Below are 23,298 nucleotides of genomic sequence, written 5' to 3' on the forward strand. Positions count from 1 at the left end.
GACCACATCCAGACACATGTGTCAGCGTAGTAATTTTATTTGTGCTGTGAAATTGTGTAAGATTATGATCAACTGTCAGCAGATCAGATAGTTTAGGTTCACATCAAAGAGGAATTATGAGGTGTGAACGTGAGGTGCTGTAGTGTGACAGTGTTTATGGCTGCATTTCTATATTCTCAAGGAGCGTAACCCTACAGTTCCCAGGGAGAGGAGACAGAGCCTGTTCTGGCAACAGTTTGACCATTCAGGCTATAAAAAGATATTTGTGTACCAGTGTTCTGTTCCTTATCTCCCGAGACAGAGGTGTGACTTCGATTTTGGGATTTGGGATTGTTGGAACAAACTGTTTTGTTAGAGACCTTGCATAAGTCGAGTCAACAGGCAAACCCAACATGGCAGCGCAAGCTCTGTCTCCTTCTCCATCTGCTCCTGCTTAGTCTGGGCTCCTGCATTTATGATGACAAGGCCGTGACAGGGCAGTAATGACGCTGCCTCAACTGGCCAAATGGGATGGATGACAAGTTTCAGTGAGTGACAGTGCATTAACTGTTCTCTCTCCCACTTCCTTCCTGATGCGAGTCCTTAGAAGCAGTGAATGTCACTTCTTTGAATGCCACATTATCTTTATAAATAACTGCAGAATATCAAGATGAAATATCTAAATTGCTGCATTAAGGGCTAAAGTGAGGCGCTAACTACAATGTAAACCATCCTTGGGTGGCCCTTGTTCTTCCTCGCTCCTCAACAGATTTCATGAGCACAATAGGTCATATAATGTTGAGAGTCACATAAACAACCCAGCCCAGCTAATAGGGTCATATGTTACTCATCGTGCAGTCAATTAGCCTGAGTAATTCCATAGTTATAAATACGCACGTCATTTGTTGTTGATGTGAAAACATTTTCTCAAGATCAAAGATATCACGAAGCAGATTGTGATGTCCAAGTAAAACCAATGGTCCAAATTAAATTTTTATAGGACTGTGCAGCATCGAATGGTTGTGAACAAGGGTGTGAATAGAAAAGAAAGAGATATATTTAGATTGCAGTCTGTTGTGAGTTTAGTGGAACAGAAAGGGGATTAAGGCTGATTTCTGTATTATATTTCCATGGAAAATGAGCCGTCGATGGCAGAGCTGACAGGGAACGAAAGGTGTCAGGGCCTGATTGTCCTGAACTCCGTGCCTTTCAGTGTCACTCCACACTCAGTTTTTCTCCAGTGTCTTTAATTCCACCTGCCTCCTGGAAGGATTTCCTCGTGTTATATTTTCCTGTACACTCTCTCCCTTACTAAAATCTTAAAAGCACCTTTGGGGGAACACACATAATCACAGCGCTTGTCTTAGAATTCTTTCCACAATTTGGTGTAATCATTTAATGATTGATATTTTAGTGTTGATCCACAAGGAGGGTGTAAAAGCAATGTTTGTTGGCCTGTAGTTAGATAAAATGAGCCAGCACACCACAAAGTATCATGCAGACACAGTGTTATTTTGTACCGTTAAAGTTAGTGTAAGAGCTTAGATTTGGCTAAATAAGATAAGTGCCTATTTGGTGCACAGACTAAACTGTTAACACTAACACCTTCAAGAAACTGCAACAAAGTAATTGCTCAGTAAAAACACAGCATGAGGTCATTGCGAAATCTGAAAAATGAAGCCATATGTCAAACACGTAACTTATCTTCAGCTGGGCTCTGTGCACTGTTTTTTAAGATTAGGCAATAGGATGATATGAAGCCATGGATAAAGCTAGTGGAAGGGGCTTTGAAGTGGGGAAGGGCAAGGGGCCGGGCAGGTATGTGCACTTGAAGGGTTGCTGAAAGAAGAATCAGGTCAGCAGTGAAAGAATGTGAGGAGAAAAAAAATAGTGCCAAACCCTCACCCTCATGGTCAATAATAACAGTGTTTTTCTTGACGATATGAATGTTGGGAATCATACATTTTTAAAAAAAGCCTCATCAGTTCATAAAAGACATATAAGGGCACCATAAGGCATGTCATCAAGTCTAACTGGGCCCATTGTTCCATCTTCATTCCCTCATACCATCAAAAGCAGGACAAAGGTTAGAGAGAAAAACGATTTTAATATTACTACTTGAATTTCCAGCTAAGACACAGCGATAAAACTTAACTGCGGTAAATCAGCAGAGTCTTTGACAGAGAACGCTTACAGCTTCATTCCTTCTGGAGTTAACCGAAGACTGGGTTGACTGGTGCTGCTCAAAGATGATGACATAATAGAGAAGATGGAAGCTGGGTCATCACCAGACTGTGTTTTCATATATTCCTCGTCTCAGGCGCCTTTCGCATCAGGTCCCATCAGGTATGTCACTGATTAGCCTGCCCTGAGGCCAGGTGTGTGCCTCGTTAAAATTGCACTGTGCTTCCTGTCTGCAGACTCCCAGGATCCAACACATCACAAATTCACTCCTGCAGCCACCAGATCCCGTTCCTCTGATAGTGGGAAGTCTGCATGCTCAATTTCTTTCTACCGCTCTTTTAATAGAATTTTGTCTCAATACTGACAGCAAGAGATGAACAGAATAGCATGAGCACCGTCTGCCACAGAACCTCAGAAACCCACTTTAGGTTTTCTTAGAACAATGGCATTTCTTCGCCCCCCCCCCCCCCCCCCAAACCTCAAATTTCATTCAGACAGCATTTATGAAGAGCAACTCAGACGAGAATCCTGCGGAGCTGTCACAGTGAATGGAGGAGTATAATCAAAGTTGTGTTTTCTGGTGGATTTGCAGAAATCTGTTTTCATCAAAACTCTTTAGAGATGCTTCACCTGGGGAGAGCGAGGAGAGTCCTGCAGACTGTCAAGACAGGGGAGGGGGTCAGAACAGATATAAATCAGGAAATAGCGTCAGATTATATGAGACAGAAAAAAGGGAGGAACACAAGAGAAATGGGTTACGCCCTTTTAACTTAACAGCTACTGTGAAGCAGTAGATATTAACAATGGCAGAAAGGATTTGGCTTTAGGGCAATAAACAACATAAATATTAAATGTCATCTATCGTTTTCGGAGATGTAAAAGGATTGCACATCTCTTTTCATATCTGATTTATTGATGGAATTTTCAATGAAGATTTTCACACATACATAAACCCTCATATGTACAACCTAATTAAAAAAAAACATTCTGTAGGATAAACATTAACAGAGGTAGTAATGATACTAAAACACAAGGGTAATATCAACAATAATACTTAAACATCTCTTTTAGTATGTCATCATTACTTTCCTAATAGCATGTCGCTAGCAACAGGTGGGGGATGGTCCCAGCCTGTTTTGATAGCTCACTGTGCACACAGAGAGTTGAGTCACTGGACAGAGATGAGACTCAAGAGATTTATTAGATTAAACTACATGAGTGTCATTGGGAAATATACTTTGTTTTGGCAACCGAGAGAACACACAGTTTTTGACATGGCGATCTGCAGGGAGTGCAGAGCTGGAAAGTGGGGGGTTGCTGAGTTGTCAGAGTTCCAAGATCCTCCGATTTCAGGGGAGCACAGTTGTAATGACATCAGGGCAGTGTAATGCAGGTTGTCATGAGCACAACATGCTTGCCTTGATGTAATGTAACTATGGCAGTGCTCCCTGAACTCACAGCAAGGGCACAGATGGTAAAACATTTATTAGCATTAAAGAGATTGAAAGAGAGAGAGAGGAAGACAGACTGAAAAAGAGAGAGAACAGGGGGAATATTGGCAAGGATGGAAGAATGATTTTAGATGGAACGAATAGCCCATCAATATCCAATCAATCACTGCTTTTACATCTCCTCCCTCCCTTACTTCCTCTCGAGTGTACTTCTTGCCAAAGTAATGCAATGACCCTAACTGATTCTCTCCGATGAGAGACAACATATCAATGTTCTCTGAAGACCCGGCTAGCAACCCAAGCCCACTAATTTATCATAAACATAAAACCAAACAGAAATAGCTCACAGGCTCTCCTCACTCTCGCTTTGCCAAGAGGATTTCAGTGCAGGGTGGAGGGGAAAAAAAAAAAAAAACGTGTGTGGTAGTGGAAGAAAAGTGAGCAAGACAGACAGGTTCCTATTTAGACACAATGCAATAAAGCACACCACCCCACACGCATGCATGAAACCCTTGCCCCATGCAACATTTAACCACACTGGACCTCTGACAGGGCAGAATACCAGGGCAGGGCCATGTAAAGGTCTTGTTCATGTAGCACAGGTGGGATCAGTTTCTCTGCCTGGAAATGAGAACATGGCTGCAGTAAAAACATATGCAGATGTGCACACATATACAAGACGTATGGATGCATATAATCATACACATACTGTTGCACACATGCACATGCACACACAGCTTTGCCTGGAGCCTCGTATTTCCTCCCCTGGGGTAAAATAGAAAGCACTACAGACGTATACTTTCTTTTTTACGAGACACAAGATAAGTGCTGGACATACTGAAAGACACATAAAACAAGCGTGTGTGTTTCTTTTCAAATAAGTAACTATGTTGTGGCTATGAGCTCAGAGTGGGGAACCCCCTGTATCTATGGAGGGCTTACAGCAATATCAGGGTGGCCGAGTTAGTCAAGTCAGAAAGACTGTCTAACTGCATGACCCAGTTTCAAGCACCATGTCAGCCTGTACATGCTCTTTGGAGGCGTCCTTCAGCGAAGTAGTGCAGGAATGCATGCACTGCAGGTGGACTAGCCATCAGTCCTCCAAAATAGAAAATGGAAAAATACAATTTCTCTGATGGGGATAATTGAATAATCACCTCAGTGCTAGAAGAGCTGCAATGATAAGCATCTTATGGTCTCACTAGGTTGTATCCCTCTGGTGTTAAAACCAACCCTATAAAAACAAAATAACAATGTGCAGCAGTGAGATACTTTATTGGCTCCTGTCATTTTTGAAAGATAAGGTAGTGATGAAGTATTTCAACAGCTAACTGCCCAGTGAACTCCCTGGTCGCTAAGATATATTATGCTGTGCTTCCTCCCACACCCAACCAAAACCTCGCCATCCTCCCAAAACTCAGTTAACTCGTTCTCCTCCTTATCCTCCAAACACGTCCACATTCTCTCCCCCTTCATTCTATACTGCATGCCATCCTCCTTAACCTCCTTTCTACATCAATTTCTGCCAAGCAAATATCACCACTAGCTACCCTTTCATAACTCTTCTGTGAGTAGGGCTGTCACTGCTGAGGAAGACCCTGGAAGTCCCTGTGAAGAGGAAGCCAAGACAACATACAGAGAGGCCCAAACACACACAGGCTGGCCTAAGTAATGGAGAATAGCTGACCGCTGACGTATCGTAAATGTAGCTAAGCCGTAGCTGTGGGGGGAAAAAAGCCCCATTAAGAGAGAGCAGAGCTGGCTGACTGGATGCAGCTGTGCTCGGCAGAGCCTGATCAGAGGCAAGTTGATTGATTACAGTCACCTGCGCTGTGGAGCTGATGAACATGAGACAGGGAGCATGTTCATATAGTGGAAATTATGCATCGGATCTTGGATTACACCAGACTAATGCGTGTATGAGAGAGTGACAGAGGGAGAAAGAATGAGAGAGGGAGGGCTCTGGAAATGATCTGCAGCAAACTAGAGCAGAATTATGGCAAATACAACCACATGTTTCAATATCAGCGTCATATCTCGTGGTTAGACTCAACCTTTCAGATTTGCGTTTATCATAGAAAGGCGGATGTGAATGTTCAACAGAGACATGAGAACGAAGGGAATTAAGGCGATGGAGGGAGGAGTTTTATGTGAAGGAGCGAAATATATGAAGACATCCAAGCTAGTGAAGCAGCCAACAGCCACAAGTTTACTGAGTACTAGAAAGATAAAACACACCTGTGTGAGTGTGTATGATAAAAAAAAAAAGTGTGCTCTTTGGAGGACATAATAATTAGGAGAAATGACATAAAATAGTGTCACAGAATTTCTCTGTATGAACAGGGTCAGTCAAGTGTGATCAATGTATTTTAGAAACGATGACAACATGACTGGACTGAGAGTAAAGTGGAAGGTTAAGCGTTACTTTCCTCAAATTACAAAAACCCCCTAAAAACTCCCACATTGTCTCAGTTACCTCTCTTGTGGTATCTTGCCACGCAGATAGATTGGATTAATTTGTTCAGGCCTTGAATTAGTATAAGTATAAACGTGTGTTTGTGCTCACAGTGTTGAAAAATAACATTTTAAAAATTCAATAGCAAATTCCCTTTTCAGAGACAGTGTCCTTATTATTCTGGATAATCAGAACACGCTGTGAACGGTGCAGACTGTGACTTATCCAAAGTAAAAGGGAAAGAAAAGGTGGAATTTTCCAAATCAAATTTTTCAAAGCTGTAAGCAATACAAACCAAATGCCACTTTTTTCCATTGCAATGGGATAGTAGCACAAACCTCAGACATAGATATCTGAAAACATGGGCATATTCAACTATCTGCATGGTTAATTAACACTGGAGTAACATCAAAAAATCTCTGTCTTCTTTTGCAGTTCTGAACCAACCCTTTAAAGACAGCTCTTGGAGCAAATATTGCACAGAAGGTTGTGCTGTTCTCAAGTTTAGACAAGACTGAATGGCGGTTCATAAAGGTTAAGTGGCCGGTGGTCTGTTGCAACATCCCCCCTCTCTCCACGAACGTGTGACCCTCTGCCTCATGGCCTGGTTCCAGCGGCGCCTCAGAGGGGACAGGGCTCAGGCAGGAGAGATAGAGAGACAGAGTTGAGGGGGTGACCAGGACAAAGAGTGTGTTGCTCCATGTACAGTGATGAGAGGTGGTGTGAGATATAGTGAGGCAAACAGCCCAAGTGGAATGAGATGATGAGAAAAAGCTGACCCAGAGTGGGGAACCTCTTACAGAAAGTACAACAAAAAAAAGATTGATTCTAAAGAAACAGAGTAAAGCCAACTTGATGTCTCTGTAGAGTGAATAACTGACATGAATGCAGAGTGAGGAAAAGATTTAAAGACGGCCAATTGGCAGAGCCCGAGGCGCACACATAATTCTCTGAGCATTTCACATACTCCACATTGTATGATGTTGTTGATTTGTTGGGACAAGTAAATCTTAAAAAAAAAAATCATCATTGCAAAGGACTCCATATGCAAATGGTCAAACAGAGGGGAACAGTCTGAAACTTTCCCACAGAATTGGATGCAAGATAAATTGGTCAGTGCAATTACAATGGGATGTGCCTCTGTGACCGCAGGACATATCAGAGGAAGACTGGGATTATTTGTACAATATAGGGGAGCAGGAGGTCACTGTTGAATGATGTGGCATTATAAGATATCGGCTCCTCCTTCTGCATCTGCTGGCTCAGAGGGCTAGGGCAGATTTTTTCAAAATGGCATTCATATGGCAGTGTGGTCAGTGTAACTTAAAATACTAGATGAAACTATAATGGATGGTTTGTTTTTACCAGGTGAAACTATAATAAATGGGTTTGGTTTGATGCTAAATGGGGATACTTTCAACAGAGAGCAGCGCCAAAATCGTTCACATTAGTCTTAGAAACAAGTGGTCTGAAGCCAAGAGGCTGATTCCTAGAAATCACATTACAAGAATTAAATTCCAATTATGCGGAACAGTTTCTCTGCCAGAGGTTCTTGCTTCCCCAGTGTCCCTGCAGCCTTTTAACACCACAGTCAGCGCAGTAGTAACATACATATATTGATCCGCAGTGATTACATATATCCTAAATTTTGTCCTTGTCAGATGGTGTGTCTAACACGGCACACATGCATTCAGCTGTACAGATTTTGCTCCAAGTAACAGTTAGTGGGAGCTCTAGAAAGTGGTGTTGCCCCCTAGTGATGAAACCTGAAGCAGCAACTGGTCATTCAGTGTTTTAAGTAAGACGCTGATGGAGCATGAAATGCTGATGAAGCATGAAATTGTAAAACAAACGGAAAGATCATGAGCTTTATCTTAATTGGAGCAAAATAATCTTTATCCCTAGCAGAAGGCCAGAACAAAGCTTCTTTCTTTGAAGCACAGGCAAAGAAAAATCAAGATAAACAAAAATTGATTTTAGCAAAACAAAGCCCTTGTTTTTCAAAAGGTTACATATATTTAGTTCTAAAAACAATTAACTCTTGCCTTCAAACTCATTCAGATATGTTTCATATAAAGACTTATGTCAAAATAGATCAGTTTAAGGTAGACTATTTCTTTATTGATAATATATATGATAACATACGGTATATGTTATACAGTATATATGCTATCCCAGACATGATAAAACCTTTTTATTTCAGACTTTAAGAGCTCTTGTCAGGTTAGATTTTAAGACAACAGTACATCCTTATGATAGGATCCACACTTAAGTGAAATGATTATTATGGCACAAGCATTACTCTGTTTGATGAACATCTCCTCTGTTTACACATTATAAATGATCTGATGTGAACATACAGGACAATACGGTATACAACTTGATATTTAAGTAACAATGTGACAAAAAAAAGGCATTAAATGAACAATTGCACATTTTGGTTGATTGGAAAGGCTGTAACATAACTGTAAAATAAATAATGAAACACATTGAGGGGCTTTGGAAAATATAACATAAACAATGCAGAGTATTTGGTGATTGACATAATGCCATTTCATGTTTCATGACAATTTGTCAGAACACAGATTTCCAACTGAATAAACCCGGTGAACTCAGGAAATACATCCTTACAGCAGCAGTTATTATCTAATAGGAATGACAGTGGAATTTTATCAAAAGGTCATTATTATATGTGAAACACACAGATGTGGTAAAGGTTAATTTGTACAGAGAACTGGAGCTGTGTGAACAAGGAAAAAAAAAAAAAAGGAACCATTCTCATGTCAGTGATAAGACGTGATGCTATGGAAACGGACATGCGTGGACATCCTCTCTCATACTGTACACCTGTTCCAGATAAAGACACCTGTTCAAACTCACACCTACACCTCTGATGAGTGAGTGTCTGTGTGTGTGTACAGTGTCCTCAGAGGCGGTTTAGAGATCAGCTGTGAACTGCCCTTTACTCTGGATGATCCTCATGATGGACTGGACCACCTCTGATGTGGTGCCCTGACCGCCGATATCAGCTGTGTGCAACTGCAAGAGAAAAGAAAAAAGGGATGCTCACGATCTCAGTCAAACATGAATCAAATTAAGTTAAAAAGCACCAAAGACATGAAACGTTTGCGTTGTGGAATGAGTCTCTTTGTATGGCTTTTTTATATTTTTGCAAACTGTTTCCCACTGGGGAAAATAAATTCATGTCACCCCATATCTCTAAAAATCCTGCCAAAGCAGCAACTGGTCTGGTGCCTTGGACAATAAGCAGATTAGGTTTTAAAATGAGTTTGAAGGCTATGATCAATGCCGACGCCACACAATGTAAAGTCAGATACCACACAATGCACTTCATAAGAGCTTTGTGACAGTGAAAGGACATAATGCTGCTTTGTGTGAATGTATTGTAATGCCCACTGGGAAACATGCCAGACTTGCCGCCACAGCTTTTGAGCCCATGTCAGATAACCGGTGAGCTTTGTGGCAGTGATTCAGGTGAGGGAGGTGGGGCCTGTCAGTGAAGGAAGACTCACCCTGGTTTCATTCATGGTGGTGAGGACTGCATTCCGGATCAAACTTGCATGATCGTAAAGCCTGAAGACATACAACAAAAAAAATTATTGACATTACTTTCATCTTGGATGGAACCACAGGAAGGAAATGTGTATTTTAGCAGGGAGAACTTACTTAAGATGGTCCAGCATCAGGCAACTGGCTAGCAGCATGGCAGTGGGGTTAGCAATGTTCCTGTCTGCAATACTCTTCCCCGTGTTCCTTGTGGCCTGAGAGATCCAGGAAAAAACAGGCCAAGAAAGAGACAAAACTCTTGAGTTCAAAATGATCATACAGACATGATTCATGCATGTTTTTATCCTTCAAAAACAACGGAAGGGACGGTGTCGCACTAAGCACGAGTTGTCTAACACTCACCGTTTCAAAGACAGCGTACACACGGCCATAATTGGCCCCGGGTACAAGGCCAGGCCCTCCCACAAGGCCAGCGCACACATTGCTCACCACGTTCCCGTACAGATTGGGCATCACCATCACATCAAACTGCTGAGGCTTGGACACCAGCTAAAATACCACACGAAGAGAGTGGCAGAAGTTAGATCAAGCAACATTTACAAACATTCTTTGGATGCATTAAGATGTTACCCACTCTCACCTGCATGGTGGTGTTGTCCACAATCATGCTGTCAAATGTGATGTCTGGGTAACCAGAGGCCACTTCTCTGCAACACTGCAAGAACAAGCCATCGCCAAGCTTCCTGTTGGAGCAGAATGGGACATTCAACACGTCAAGCACTTAAGAAACTCAAGGTATTATGTAAGACTCAGGACGCCAGACAGCTCTGGCAGGATACATTTCACAAAGAGTAACTCACATGATGTTGGCCTTGTGAACAGCGGTGACCCTGCGCCGTCCTTTCTCCCTGGCCATTCGGAAGGCATAGTCAGCGATCCTGAGGGAATTGTTCCTGGTGATGATCTTGAGACTCTCCACTACCCCTGACACACTCTAAAAGAGGACAAGAACAATGAGGGATAAATGACAATGAAAGTTCAACTACTGCACCCTAAAAGAGATAAAAATAGACTGGAGATAAAGATTAGAAACCAGAGTGAACATAGTTAAGGTGAATAGACTTGATGTTTCTTCTCGTAACTACTCCAGTAAAGAACAGAGGTAATAAGGAAGAAGGTGAACAAAGATACTTTTAACCAGAAAGTATAAGTTGGTGTTCTCGGTTATCTGTGACTGACTCAGATCCTTTATCTGTGTACAAGGAAACACCAGGCTGTTACTACACATCACTTCTTAACTATAAGTGAAGGTGCCCATATTTCAACATTTCCTTCCCCTTTTATTTAATGTGGATTGATCATGTCTGGCCAATATCAATCTATTAAATAAGTTGAGTATGGGCACCAATACTGATCAAGTACATCAAATTGATGTTTTATGCTTGTATTTTTAATAGTGTATGGATACTACCACACTCACATTTCAAAAGAGAAGAAGGTGGGAAGACAGGCACAGGAAGAGAAGAGGTCGTAAAAGAAGGGAATGTAAGTGTGTGTTGCAGCCGACAGTAGGACTGATTGTGTTTCTGTTCTGTCTGACCTCGTGCTCCAGACTGCTGTACTCTCCCTCTGTGTTCTCCCTGATGATCATGATGTCAATGTTCTTGTGGCGAGTCTGAACTCCGGGGAGGGACTGGCAGTGCATCACATTGGCATACAGGTCTAAGCTTGTGCTGTTGATACATACATGAAGAAAGAGAGAGAATTACATTACCAGAAGCAAGGGACCGAATTCTGGAAGAAATGTGACCCATCTGACAAAAGAGAGCCTTTATTAAAGGGAACTGAATGTTTTATTTAAACTCTTACCGAAGGAGATTATTTCTGGATTTGACAGATGGTGCCATGGTATGTTTGGTTTCTATGTTACCTATCAGGAGAGTTAAACAATGTCACAGTTAAACCACAGCATCAAGGTCTCATTATAAACTTCATGCTTCTCGCTCACCCTCTGCTTTTGACTTTGAAGCTGACACAAGAAAAAAATAGGGTTGCTTACCTTTGAGGGCAACTCCATTACGGCGGATGGCAGTGATGGCATTGCTGATGTCATCCTCAGTCTCCAGTGCAGAGTTGACATGTACCACCTCAAAGTCCACAGGCACACAGCTGAACCTACGGCATGATGACAAACCACAAGTTGAGGTACGTAGGTAACTAACTAACCTGTCTGTGCTGTTTTAACACTTTTGAACAGGATTTAATTGCAGTCTTACCAACCTGAAAACCTCTCTGACATGATTGAGCAGCTCTGGACCAATTCCATCTCCAGGTATGAGGGTCACAGTGTGTCTGCCTCCATACTTTGCTGGAGGGGGCTGTTAACATTAGTATTGTTACATGTTATTAACTGCAATTAACTTAAAAGACAACACTGGTGGTCTTGCAGGTTCTAACCCAACTACAAATCACCTATACACATATACATTATTGGAGATATGCTACCATATGGTGCCATATGTTTGTAGATTGATTTCCAAAATACCATTTTTAAATGAATGCCAGCACAGTATGAAAATCACTCTGCAGAGGCTTGATACCTTCTTGAGAAAGGTCATTCATCCCAGTGAACATTTGTTTGCCTCTATTTATTTATTTTTTGCCTGTAACATGTTTGCAACACAGTAATGCGGGTGTCAGCAGAAATCTTGGTTTGTTTTGCATTTAAAGATGCTCTCACATTCATATTTGATTATGCTGCCAAAAACATTGCACAATCTCACAATCTAAACTCTGTAGATAAACAAACATGAAGATGTCATAAAAAGGTATAGTGAATTTAATATTTTTCTTTTTTTAATTAAAGAATATCTGATAGGAAAAAAAAAAAATCAAAATGTCCCCTGCTTGCCACCATATTACCAGCCAATAACAATACAATTTGACCAAAAAATAATGTGAAGAAAAGTGCACTCTGGTGGACTGATCATTTCAAAAATGAAATAAAGAAAAATACAGGCTGCCTACAATAGGAAATGTTCATAAATACATTTGGAAGGCTTTGGTAAATATTGACAATATACACAAATGATTGTTTATGGGCTAAAAAAAAAGTAAAGCAGGTTTGTGAAGGTAATGTTAGAGTAATGTTAGCAAGTAAAAAGATGTTGGTGTAATGTAGGGCTGGGCAATATATCACTTTTGTATATCATTGTCATCATAATGGTAAATTAATTATTGAGTCAGATAACGACAGTCCCATACAATCCAAAGTGATTTTGATGTGCGATTTCCATGCCAGTAACAATTCTGTGATGAACAGTATATCAATGTTGAAAGTATGTTTTCTAGTTATTGTGCTCATTTCTTTTAAAATCGTTTTTCTATATCACCCAGCCTTAGTATAATAAAGGTATGTGAAGTGATGCATTGTAGTGCAGTGCACCACGTCAGAGTCATCTACTTACAATGTTTTCTCCCTTTTGATGAAGATGGACAGCAAGGAAAGCAGAAGGACAATAGTCAGTTTGACAGATAAATAGAAGAACATGTTAAATAGAGGCAAATACGGAGGAATTATAACTTCTCCTCATGAGGGTGGAAAAAAAGATACAGAGCACTCCCAGGTTTAAAAAGCAGACAAAATAAGTGTCAAAGTTTAACCCAAAGCCATAAAAGCTTGTAAATAAATAGGTTAATGAGTAGCAGTGATTTCTTAATTCACATCTTATCCAGTGTTTAATTGGAAAGCAACTAATTTGTAACAAATCTGACAAATCACATCTACTCTGGAACCCACAGACGACCTGATATACTCACAGTAAGCAAGGTCTTATTCCTGCGACTTGTCAGAGTTGTTCCGAATACCTGAAATACGCAATTAAGAGAAAGATGTTAGGGCGTGTTTTTTTTTTTTTTTTCATTTTAACTTGAGCACAACCAGCTGTGCAGTAAGTTAAATTATGCCGGAGACGCCTGCTAGCTTGCTAATTTGACTGTGTGATATCAACCATTTGACCTTGTATCCAGACAAAATAACCGCATTTACATTGAAGCCGCACAACAACGTTCATAACCTACTGAACAGAAGAAGCCGTGTCTTTGCTTTGTCTTACTTTAACCGTATTTCCAAGGCGTCCACCCCAAAAGGGACTAATGATTTTGGACATCGAGAGCACAGCACTGCGAGAAGCCATCTTGAGTTTTGAGCCGCAGCAGTACTGGCGTGTGCACGAGGAGGAGATGTTGTGCTCACGCGATACTTTTTTTGTATTTATATATTTATTTATTTATTTATTTGTGAGACATTAGCTTTCTTGGTAATTTAAGTAGAGAAATAATTAATTCGATTAAAATTTAATTAAAATTAAATGAATGTTTTGGTCACGTGACGGCCTTCGCGCAGACTCCGTGCGCATGGGCTGGCAGTTGGCAATATATCCGGAAGACAGATGTGGTGATTGGCACTACCCGCCTGTCGAAAGCATAAAGTTTTGTTGTGTAAATGGTCGACTGAGCATATCGGCTTCAGTTTGTGTTCTCATTGCCAACTGAATTACACCAGGAGAGCCTCAATGAGGAAACAGCGCAAGAAATAGTCAAAAGTCCAGGTTGGCAAGAGCAACAGCTTTTCTTTACTGTTCATTACGTCCCAGCAGAGGCGACAAGAAACGGCAACATTCGCCTGAAGCCTTTACTCAGAAGGTATGAGCTCTCGTTCACGTTTGAGTACATTCAGGTGATGGGTGATGCTGTCAAGGCTGTTCTGCTTTGCTTCTCCTGTTGCCTCGTGTCTGCGACGGTTAGGTTTTCTGTAATCCCTTCAAACGTGATCTCTGCAGGGCCATCTGGCACACAGAAACATTAGATAAGATAGTCCAGAGGAAAGTTCACAGCCACTCTGTGAAAATTTGAATGATAAATACAATGACCCTATTATTAATTGAATGCAAATATACCCACTTGTTCCCCTTCCAAGACTTTAAATGTGTGATTAAGTCACTGTACATAAAAACAAAATAGTACACGCTGAAATACTAGAATTGTCTTTTTGGAAAACACAGAATTTAATCTGCCTTTGTTTTATTGTATTCGTTTTTTTCTAGAGCTGCAATGATTCATCGATTAGCTGACAACTATTAAATTAATCGCCAACTATTTTGACAAACAATTCAATCATTTTGAGTCATTTTTGAAGAAAGAAATGTCCAAATTCTCTGATTTCAGTCTCTTAAATGTGAATATTTTCTGGTTTCTTACATCTTCTATGACACTAAACTGGATATCTTTGTATTGTGGACTATTGTGGACAATACAAGAGCTTTGAAGATGTCACCTTGGCCTTTTGGAAACAGTTAGAGCTGCAACGATTGGTCGATTAATTGATTAGCTGCCAACTTTTAAATTAATTGCCAACAAATTTAATAATTGATTAATCATTTTGAGTCATTTTTTTAAGAAGGACATTTACAAATTCTCTGATTCCTGCTTCTCAATTGTGAATATTTTCTGGTTTCGTTTGTCCTCTATACTGAGCATCTTTGGGTTGCGGACAAAACAGGACATTTGAGGACATCAGGCTGGGTTTTGTGAAACACTGATAGACATTTTTCACTGTTTTCAGATCTTTTATGTACCAAGCAACTAATCGATTAATTGAGAAAATACTCAACAGTTTAATCAATAATGAAAATAATTGCTAGTTGCAGCCCTAGAAACAGTGATTGGCGTTTTTCACCATTTTCTGACATTTTGTGGACCAAACAACTCAGTTAATTGAGAAAATAATCGTCAGATTAATTGATAATGGAAAGAATTCATTAGTTGCTGCTCTAGTTTTTTCTCCTTACTCTCCTATTATAAGAATTGATGGTACAATTTCACTTACACCATTAAACACTTATGTTATAATGAATGGAAAACGGAAGCCTAACCTAAGCCGCTCTGTAAAACTACACTGTGCAAACTTGGCTGAAACGAAAACCACCCTAATGTATCTACCCTCTCTCTTTTTTTTTTTTTTTTTATATCTGCACAGGTCTATGAGACGGTGAATCATGAGATTAACAGGTTGGCAGAAATGTTCATCACACTGCAATTTGAACTTACTTGTCTGGTAGGAATCTCAAGCGTGTTTTGTATGAACTGGTGTGTCCTGTTTCTCTTGACAGGCCCCCTGCGCGCTGTGGCTGTGCTGCTGTTGGTGGGGCTCACCTGGCTGCTGGCAAACACCTTATTTGGAGGGGAAAGTGGTTCATCTGTGCGGCACTTCTTCAGTGGTAAGAGAAGTATGATTAGTCTTTGAACTTAGTAATTTTTATAGAATTGAATATTGATTATCTTTGGGTTTTTGACTTAGGTTGGACTATTTTCTGGCATTTTAGAGACTAGAGACAACTTGATTGATAAAGAAAATACTTGTTTGTAGCAAATCTTCATTCATGTGAATGTAAAATATTGTTAATTTTTTCAGGTACAAGCGAGGAACCAACACCCGGTAAGTATACAGAAGAGTATCATATGAGCATGTCAACTATCATATCGATGACGTTGCATCCTTATCTTCCTTTATTTCCACTGACTAATGTATCATTTGTTTTAGCTGAACCCCGCCCTCGAAAGTATAAATGTGGACTTTCAGCTCCATGTCCCCCAAAACATCTGGCTTTCCGCCTGGTGTCTGGTGCTGCCAACGTGATCGGGCCCAAAATCTGCCTGGAGGATAAGATGTGAGATTCAGTGCATACCATTTCCTTTCTGTTCAGCAATGTCTTTGTCTCCCCTGCTGCTGCGATTTGATTTTTTTTTTTTTTTTTTTTTCTTCACACTCTGTTCTTTTTTCCCCTCTGTGCTGTCATAACCAGGCCTCCAAATCTGTCTGGGGAGCTGAATGCAAGTACACTTTCAGTCTGTCTGTCCCTCATTTCTCTGATTTTTGTCTTTAGTCTTGGTTCTTTTTTTATATTTGTTTGCTTCTCAATTAGCAGACAGCATGTATAAGTGAGTAGATTAATCTGTATGTGCAAGGAAGTATTCTCAGTTAGCACTTCAACCTCTTGTGTTTCTGTCAAACAGGTTAGTGAGCAGTGTAAAGAACAACGTTGGCAGAGGACTAAACATAGCTTTGGTGAATGGTATGGTGAACAGACTGTGTTGTATTGATAGTTTAAGCTCCTGTTTTAATGTGTTATTTGAACATCTCACTGATGTTTTGTTGCTCTAGGGGTGACAGGAGAGCTCTTGGAGACAAAGACCTTTGATATGTGGGCAGGAGGTAATAAAAAACAGACACAAGTATATTTCACATCTGGTACATATGGCTCATAAACTACGATTCATAGCTCATCTGATGTTTGTTCGCAGATGTTTCTGAGCTGTTGAAGTATCTGCGGCCGCTCCATGAGGGAACACTCGTGTTCGTGGCCTCCTTTGATGATCCAGCTACAAAGTAAGAATCAGTTCCAATCCAACACCCCTCTCTCTTTTTTCTTTTTTCATCCACTAGATGCACCTCAAAGCAATTTTCACAGATAAACTGTCAGCTAAAAGTCATAGATATTTCATGTTTTGACTTTGAACATCTTTTGTGGAATAAAATGATTGTGGCACTTTTGCAGAGAATAGTTTTTATAATAGAGAAACAACAGCAGGGCCAATGTTCCACTGGTTTTATCCAGTTTTAGCTGGTGCTTAACAGATTGCCTGTTGTTAACTGTACAGCCAAATTCAACATCATACATTTGACTTGATTAAGAATCAGTAAATTCATTCATTCATTCAAAATTCTTCCAAAAAAAGTAAAAAGTTGGGATGGTAATGCGGCAAAACAGCTCCAACTGTCACTGAATGAGCAGAGGAGCAAAGAATGGTATGACAGTGTGACCTTGTGGTGTCGGCAAGCAAGATTTTTTAAAAAAAATATTTAATGATAAATCTGGTGGCTTATCTATAAGTTATTGCACTGTTGACAGTTTGGGTGTGATAAAATGAGCATGATCATAAATCCCTCCCTGTTACCCTCAAAGGCATTATAGATAGATAGAGTACTTTATTTAATACTTGCCTAGAAACGTATTAGCCTACTGAGCAATGGTCTAATTGCATGCATTTAATTTCAACATATCATTTAACAGAGCTTAAGTTCATATATTAACCTCTAAGCCTTTCATTCAGAAGAACAGACATGCTCCTTGATAAACATTAACTCGCTGCCTTATCTTTATTTCCATTGGCAGATTGAATGATGAATCTCGGCGACTGTTTGAGGAGCTGGGGAGCACAGCGGTGAAGGAACTGGCCTTTAGAGACAGCTGGGTGTTTGTTGGAGCCAAGGGCATTGAGAATAAAAGTCCCTTTGAGCAGGTATGTGACTACAAAATTACCAGTGCTGAACAAACGCTCAGAGAAGAATTCATCAGTTCCTTTTGATGTCATGATGAACTGCTTACAGTGTGGGTTTGCCGCTTATTGATTTAGTAGCAAATATCCTCCCTGTGTCATTGTATAAAGAATAATGCAAAAAGACTCACAACATGATATACTCGAGATTTGTTCAGGAACAGGAACAACTGTACTATGATGTAGGTGATTGAATGAATGTTTCTCCCACCCATAAATTTAACAACACATGACAAAGATTTGTCATCTCACCCAATGTTATGCTTTATAGAGAGTATTTATGCCCACTAGCTTACAGAAAAGTCTGTTTGGATTGACTTTGAACCTCTTGAAGCATCTGATCATTTTTCCAAACCAGACCAAAGGTTTTGAGATCGATGTTTTTTCCTACTTTATAGGTGCCAAGTTTTTACTATCTTTCAACCTTGTACATCTTTTTTATATTTGTCAAAGTGACAGGGATGTGCAGTCAAAAATGCACCTGTTTTGACCATTTCTATGATTGGTGCATTCTAGTTGGAAATGATCAATTCAATAACTTGTAGTACACTTGGGGGGGAAAAAATCCTGCTGCATCCACAATGACTATTCATAGTTAATTTGCCATATTAAACCTCTAAACCATCTATGACTTTTAAAACTCAGTCAGGTTCAGAATAGTACAAAGGCATTCTGTTTTCATTCAGCACTCTGTAAATGAGCAGCCACTACGCAGTGATAACCTGATCCCAGTCTTGTTGAAATCAGATCTGTTTACCAATGGTTGTTCCCATTAGCGTATGAAGAACAGTAAAAGCAGCAACAAGTATGAAGGTTGGCCCGAGTCTCTGGAGATGGACGGCTGTATTCCCCTGCGGCCACCCCTGGAAGGTTAATTCCGCCCGGTACTTCCCTCTTGCAGTACAGTCACACCTGGAGAAGCAGCAGTGGATCCAAATGTCCCTTACAAAGCCAAGGAACTTGTGAATGACTAAAACCATTCTAGATCTGGACCACAAATAACATTTTATTTTCCCTCTCACGGCAGAGGCGTGAGTCGACTGCAAAGATTGTCTTGGGACTTGATATATTTAAAATAGCTGGAACCTGTCACTAAGGATCTTCGCGTTAAGCTTTGTGAGCCACTTTGCAAACGAAGTAATATAGAAATGAGGAACATGTTTGTGTGTGAGGTGAAGGGAAACTTGAGAGGCCAAATGTTTGATGACCAAAGTGTAACAGTGACTAGTGAATTAATACAGATGGAGTAGGTCTTCCAAAGCCATTGTTGGAAATGGATGTATTTCCTCTCTGCAGATCTGCCTTTAGGGTCTCAATATTGAGTGCTTAAACAACAAGGATATGAAGCGTTGAGCACTTGCATGACATTTGATGTTCTGCAGACAAAAGACATCTACATAACTGGTTTCAAGTCATTGGGGAACCTAATCCACATCAACATATGAAAAACATTTGAAGTACTCCAGTAGTTCAAATGTTCTTCTAAGCACCAAGTCTGTGGGCAGATTTTATATTTAAATACGTTAATATATTTTCATTCTGTGATTATTATGCGTAGTTTTAGCTGCCATTGTTTCCTTAGAACTTGATGCACAGCAATTATTGCTTGCCCATTGTTTACAGATATCTTTTGACAATTTTCCTTAGGTCATTTCCTTCAATAAAACTATTTTAATACGTTAATGGAAAAGACAAAAGATTAATAGCGTGAGTTCATTGTAACACCGCTCATGGTTTTAATGCTGGCTCAGGCCTTCAGGCGTCTGTCCACTCAGCGCTTTCTTTGAAGATAAATGTGTGTTTGTGTGTGTTGTTCTTTTAAATGTTGAATGTATACACCAGGTTTATTGCAAGCCTAACGTGTAGGAAATGTTTGATGCGTAGAAATAAAATTATTGTTTTATATGTATGGTTAGAAGTCCATTTTTAGCTGCTTTTTTCTCGATTATGTTACCTCCTATGTGTTAGGATTTTTTTTCTACAACGCATTACAGTATGTGTTTATATTGTGACCAAAATGCTGACGAATAAAAATGTTCAAATATTTCTTGTGTTTTTTATTTTCATGGTCAGCTGGTGTACATGAAGAAATTCACCAGAGGGCGACAGAAGTCAAAGTCTTACTGGGGTTAGTCAGTTCATTTTGCTCAAGGCATTTGCTTCACTAAGCATATGCTGTGGCAGGAGCAACCGACACAGTCTGAATGTAGAAAATGTCTGGTTTGATAATGAATTCAGTGACAGCGTTGAATCAGGTTGGATCACAGACTGTAACGTAATGACAAATACGAGCAATTTCATTGAAATCTGTCATGGGGCCTTCACGTGTAGTTAGAATAATCGTGTTTTTAGCTGTATATTTACAAAAGAGTAAAGTCTTCCTATGTATTATGGGTTATACGGCTAAAGGGAGAGGCAAAGACACCATGAGTCAATTATAGAGATAAAAATTTGTATTACCTGAAATTTATTAAGATAGTTAGTGTCATTTTAAATGCTTGTTCCCATATTTTCCTACTGTCACAATCATAATTTAAGATGGGATAAATTTCTCACGTTCTTCCTTATAAATGAAGTAAATTCACACTTACTATAAAAGGTGCTACTCGTTATTGTCAATAATAGTATACCGGTTGAGTGGTCATTCGGGTTAACGGCTGCTGCCCCGAAAGCTTACGAGGAGCACTTGAATGCAGCATTAAAGTCACATAACGAGCCGTTGGTGCAGCACTGCCGCCCTCTAATGGCGGAGGAAGATAACTGTCAGGTTTATTCGTCCTCAGGAGGATGATGAGCCCTGTGGCAAGTGACAACGGGCAGGCAGAGCGCGCTCAGTACCCACGAGAACCTGCTGAAGGCCGCTGGAGTCGTGCGTTGTAAATTATGTACATAAGTTACCGATATTATTCGGACACACATGAATGGCCAGTCGCACAACTTGGAGCCGACAAACCGAGCAGCGAGTGGGGGAATCTGTAAACCAACCGAAAGCATCGTCTGAACTGGAACACGTACACCAAGTGCTCGCTGGCTGTCTCTCACGCAGACCGAGGCTCGACGACTCCGCTGGGGATTTTCAAGCCGTCAATACCGCAGCAAGCGCATAAAATGTAAAGAGAAAAACAAAACGGACCCGCGAATTTTTCTAAAGCTTTTTCTTTTGTAAATTTAATTTTTTCAGTGGGTTTCAAATAATTTTTTAGGCGAAAAGCCCAGTGTAAATCTCGTGTAATAACGTTTGTAAATAGCTATAGGAATATTAAAACCAGACATCAGTGAGTTTGCTAGCTATCGGGGCTGAGCAGCTTGTTTTTGTTTTGTAAAGATATCGCTGGACCGACGAGATACGATGTTACATTTGGGTGAGTGATGTTTGTTGTTTTATACCCCAATTACACTGCAAACAGTACTAATTTTTGTGGTATTATGGTGGCATCCTATGAAAAAATATTTTATCCAGTCTGTTTATACACCACGAGATTGCTTATTAGGTATTTATGCTCTCCTATTGCTGCTTAATATTCTGAAATACATTATGCTGTGTAAAAACACTTGAGTCAAGTGCAGACCTGCGGGCAGACTCAATGGAAGGCCCTCAGACACCCACCGTTTAGCCCATCGTTTGAATGATTTGCTTTTGCTCAGGACACTAAAGGCCAGCAGATTTGGGGGGGATTTTGATTTGTGACGGTGTCAGTCGTCTCGCTCACTATGCTCTCGTGCTGTATGGTGATTGTACTTTGTGTCTTTCAGCGCTTGCACGGCGTTTCTAAAGTCAGCTGAGCTCCCAGCTAGCCAATAGCTGCACTTCATGGTGCCTGCACATCCAGGCATCACTGTGTTGTATATGCTGTAGCCTATAAATAACATACATTAATTGCATTTTGCTTTAGAGCCAGTCAGTACTGCACTACTAGTCACACCAAAGGGGTCTTTGCTTTAAGCAATTTGCACAATATGTATGCTAGATATTGATATTTTATAGGCTTATATCAAAACATTGCATCTGATAGTCCCACTGGGACTGAGAGATAGTGGTGTACTCAAAACATTAGGCAGGATGCTTCCTCTCCTAAAAAAAAAGTCTGACAGCTGCTAAACTACTAAAATCAACATTTTGCTGATCTCTGAGAACTCCATCGTCCATAAACGTTTAGAAACCTTTTACAGGAGTATAATAGGAGCTCAGTTATTGATATGAGCTCCAGGAGTATTAAGCCACTTTAGTAGCATGTAATCCTGATTCATCATTGGCTGATTAAGGAGCCTTTCTCTCACCTGGATCAGAGGAATTATTTTGGTATGAGATGGTTGTGCTCACAGAGGGGAATAAAGGAGAACAAAAAAGGGGGTTAGATAACACATATTCTCTGTGTCTCCCTCTTTCTTTCTCTCTCAGTGAACAGTACGCTGTGTGTGCTACCTACACTCCACTCTCCCATGCTTGACCTGGATTGGACAAAAGTCCTTGTTGTGTTTTGCAGCCTTGAGTTTCCCTAATGGGAAGAGAACAATCATTGTGTGTCTGATTCTAGTGGTCGGCATTTGATATTTTTTGTCCGATTTCTGCCTGGATGCAAGACTCACTTGTGCAGTCATGGAGTAGGAGAAGTAGTCAGGGCAGTCTTAATTTTATTATCTTTTCTTGTTCTGATACATATTCACTGCTCTTAAATTGCTGAGCTGGATTTGGATGAATGGTGGTGATTTTTAAGATCTGTTCATTAAGACCTGAGCAGTGAGTTCAATTCACACAATCACTGTCTGAGCCTCTCAGCAGCACTAAGTCAGCTCTTTGAAGGTTTACACCTGCCACTTACAGTAATGTGCCCCGATGTGACTGTGTGACAGAAGTCTGGCCTGTTAGACATGGCCTCACTGAACAAACACAGCCTTTGTTTTTACCTGCCAGTCAGGTCAAGCACTGAGCTGCAGAGTTCAGATGTGGACCTGTGATCTTCAGAATAGTTCCTACTTGACATTGGGCCCACTTGAATTGTGTCCAGCAGCTCTCAGACCTTTTGCTACCTCTGCCCTGTCTCCCCACGTCACTCAGCCTCCATCTTCCTTTTAAATCTGTGGGACTGATGCTGGATTTGGGAAAAGGTTGGATAGATTTGTGTTCAAGTGTTGTTAAAGGCAGGTGTTGGTTTGAATTTGGTTTGATCTACATGACAGGAAAACAAACTAAAGGGTGTTCTATTATTCTTTTTTTTTCTCAGTTCCCAGTCTCCAGCTGAACCTTTCCACTCATTCCTAAGTTCCTTATATAACAAAACTCACTCAGTCCAATAATCTATGAAG

General features: G+C 40.4%; 3 protein-coding genes across 8 annotated transcripts in view; 2 read left to right on the forward strand and 1 right to left on the reverse strand.

The window, feature by feature from the left end:
- Positions 1-8,164: 8,164 nt before the first annotated feature.
- idh3g (isocitrate dehydrogenase (NAD(+)) 3 non-catalytic subunit gamma) lies at positions 8,165-13,854 on the reverse strand. Its single transcript, XM_042409310.1, has 13 exons — positions 13,713-13,854; positions 13,417-13,464; positions 13,065-13,076; positions 11,878-11,975; positions 11,657-11,772; positions 11,467-11,527; positions 11,198-11,330; positions 10,458-10,591; positions 10,238-10,340; positions 10,000-10,146; positions 9,757-9,851; positions 9,603-9,663; positions 8,165-9,108 (listed from the first exon to the last, which is right to left on the reverse strand). The coding sequence occupies exons 1-13, from the start codon at positions 13,791-13,793 to the stop codon at positions 9,007-9,009; spliced, it is 1,191 nt and encodes a 396-aa protein (XP_042265244.1). The 5' UTR covers positions 13,794-13,854; the 3' UTR covers positions 8,165-9,006.
- A 74-nt stretch (positions 13,855-13,928) lies between these two features.
- Positions 13,929-20,038, forward strand: fam3a (FAM3 metabolism regulating signaling molecule A). The gene is made up of 10 exons (XM_042409311.1): positions 13,929-14,301; positions 15,635-15,666; positions 15,768-15,875; positions 16,070-16,093; positions 16,199-16,325; positions 16,672-16,730; positions 16,820-16,870; positions 16,960-17,044; positions 17,832-17,958; positions 18,771-20,038. Exons 2-10 carry the CDS (start codon positions 15,654-15,656, stop codon positions 18,867-18,869), a joined length of 693 nt encoding a protein of 230 aa, XP_042265245.1. The 5' UTR covers positions 13,929-14,301; positions 15,635-15,653; the 3' UTR covers positions 18,870-20,038.
- Positions 20,039-20,659: 621 nt separating this feature from the next.
- si:dkey-151g10.3 (serine/threonine-protein kinase WNK3) overlaps positions 20,660-23,298 on the forward strand; it is a 40,117-nt gene continuing 37,478 nt past the window's right edge. For 3 of the 6 annotated variants that reach the window (XM_042408456.1, XM_042408453.1, XM_042408454.1), the window contains exon 1: positions 20,660-21,356. The gene's annotated coding sequence lies outside the window, so the exon portion shown is untranslated. The remainder of the gene's footprint in view (positions 21,357-23,298) is intronic. The other 3 variants (XM_042408452.1, XM_042408450.1, XM_042408451.1) reach the window with 3 other exon arrangements.

Source organism: Thunnus maccoyii, chromosome 4 (assembly GCF_910596095.1).
Source record: "Thunnus maccoyii chromosome 4, fThuMac1.1, whole genome shotgun sequence".
Lineage (NCBI taxonomy): Eukaryota > Metazoa > Chordata > Actinopteri > Scombriformes > Scombridae > Thunnus > Thunnus maccoyii.